The sequence below is a fragment of the Octopus bimaculoides genome, unplaced genomic scaffold (genome assembly GCF_001194135.2).
Source record: "Octopus bimaculoides isolate UCB-OBI-ISO-001 unplaced genomic scaffold, ASM119413v2 Scaffold_99346, whole genome shotgun sequence".
Classification (NCBI taxonomy): Eukaryota; Metazoa; Mollusca; class Cephalopoda; order Octopoda; family Octopodidae; genus Octopus; species Octopus bimaculoides.
In genome coordinates, this window is record NW_026308093.1 from 256 (window position 1) to 1,089 (window position 834).

General features: G+C 37.2%; 1 protein-coding gene across 1 annotated transcript in view; it reads left to right on the forward strand.

The window, feature by feature from the left end:
* Window positions 1-273: 273 nt before the first annotated feature.
* The window catches only part of LOC128251348 (low-density lipoprotein receptor-related protein 2-like), a gene marked incomplete at both ends in the record, with an annotated part of 9,188 nt that continues 8,627 nt past the window's right edge, over window positions 274-834 (forward strand). Inside the window, one exon of the mRNA XM_052978215.1 lies at window positions 274-390. Coding sequence (XP_052834175.1) covers window positions 274-390 — 117 coding nt within the window. The remainder of the gene's footprint in view (window positions 391-834) is intronic.

The following is an 834-nucleotide window of genomic DNA, read 5'->3' on the forward strand; positions in this document are numbered from 1 at the left end:
AAAATCATGTCTGGTCGTGGAGAAATATTACCTTGCTTAGAAGCAGGTAAGGGTTGGTGACAGAAAGGGCATGGGGCCTTGGAAAGTTCACTTCAATAAGCTGTGTCCAAACCCTTACAACCATGGAAATGTGGTCATTAAAACAACACTGGTGATAGGTATTATTTTCAAGCTATATTTTAGAGAGTTTCATTGTTAATGACTCCATCATTATGCAACAAAGTATTGTTTCATGTTATTCACTTTGTCTTTTTTCTTTTATAATTTTTCAAGTTTACAACTGCAGCAGTTTTCAATTTCGGTGCAATAATGGTTTTTGTATATCCAAGTATCGAAAATGCAATTCCCACCCTGACTGTACTGATGGATCTGATGAAGGCGCATTCTGTGGTAAAGAAACATAAATTTATTTATCATAATGTTTCATTTGCAACAACTACAAATAAACAATGTTAAATCAAAATGCAACCGGATTGAAAGTAAACATCATGGTGGTGACACAGTACACCAGTGGACCTGTCCATCCACGGTAATATACGGGCTCATTTATGAGTAGTGTTTCGAAGCTGCAATACAAGGGGGTGCTGAGAAGTTCCTGGTTTTAACAGTATTGCATAACATCTAGATGGAGGGCCAAAATTCTGAGTCCTTTTACAGATCTTAGAAAAACTGGAAGACCACCGTGATAAGTGTGTGAATCTGAGAGGGGAATTTGTTGAATGAAATCATGATTACCTGATCTTCCTGTATTTTCATTTACCCGAACCCAGGAACTTCTCAGCACCCTTTTGTGCATGCATGTATGTATGTGTTTGTGTGTATATATACATACAT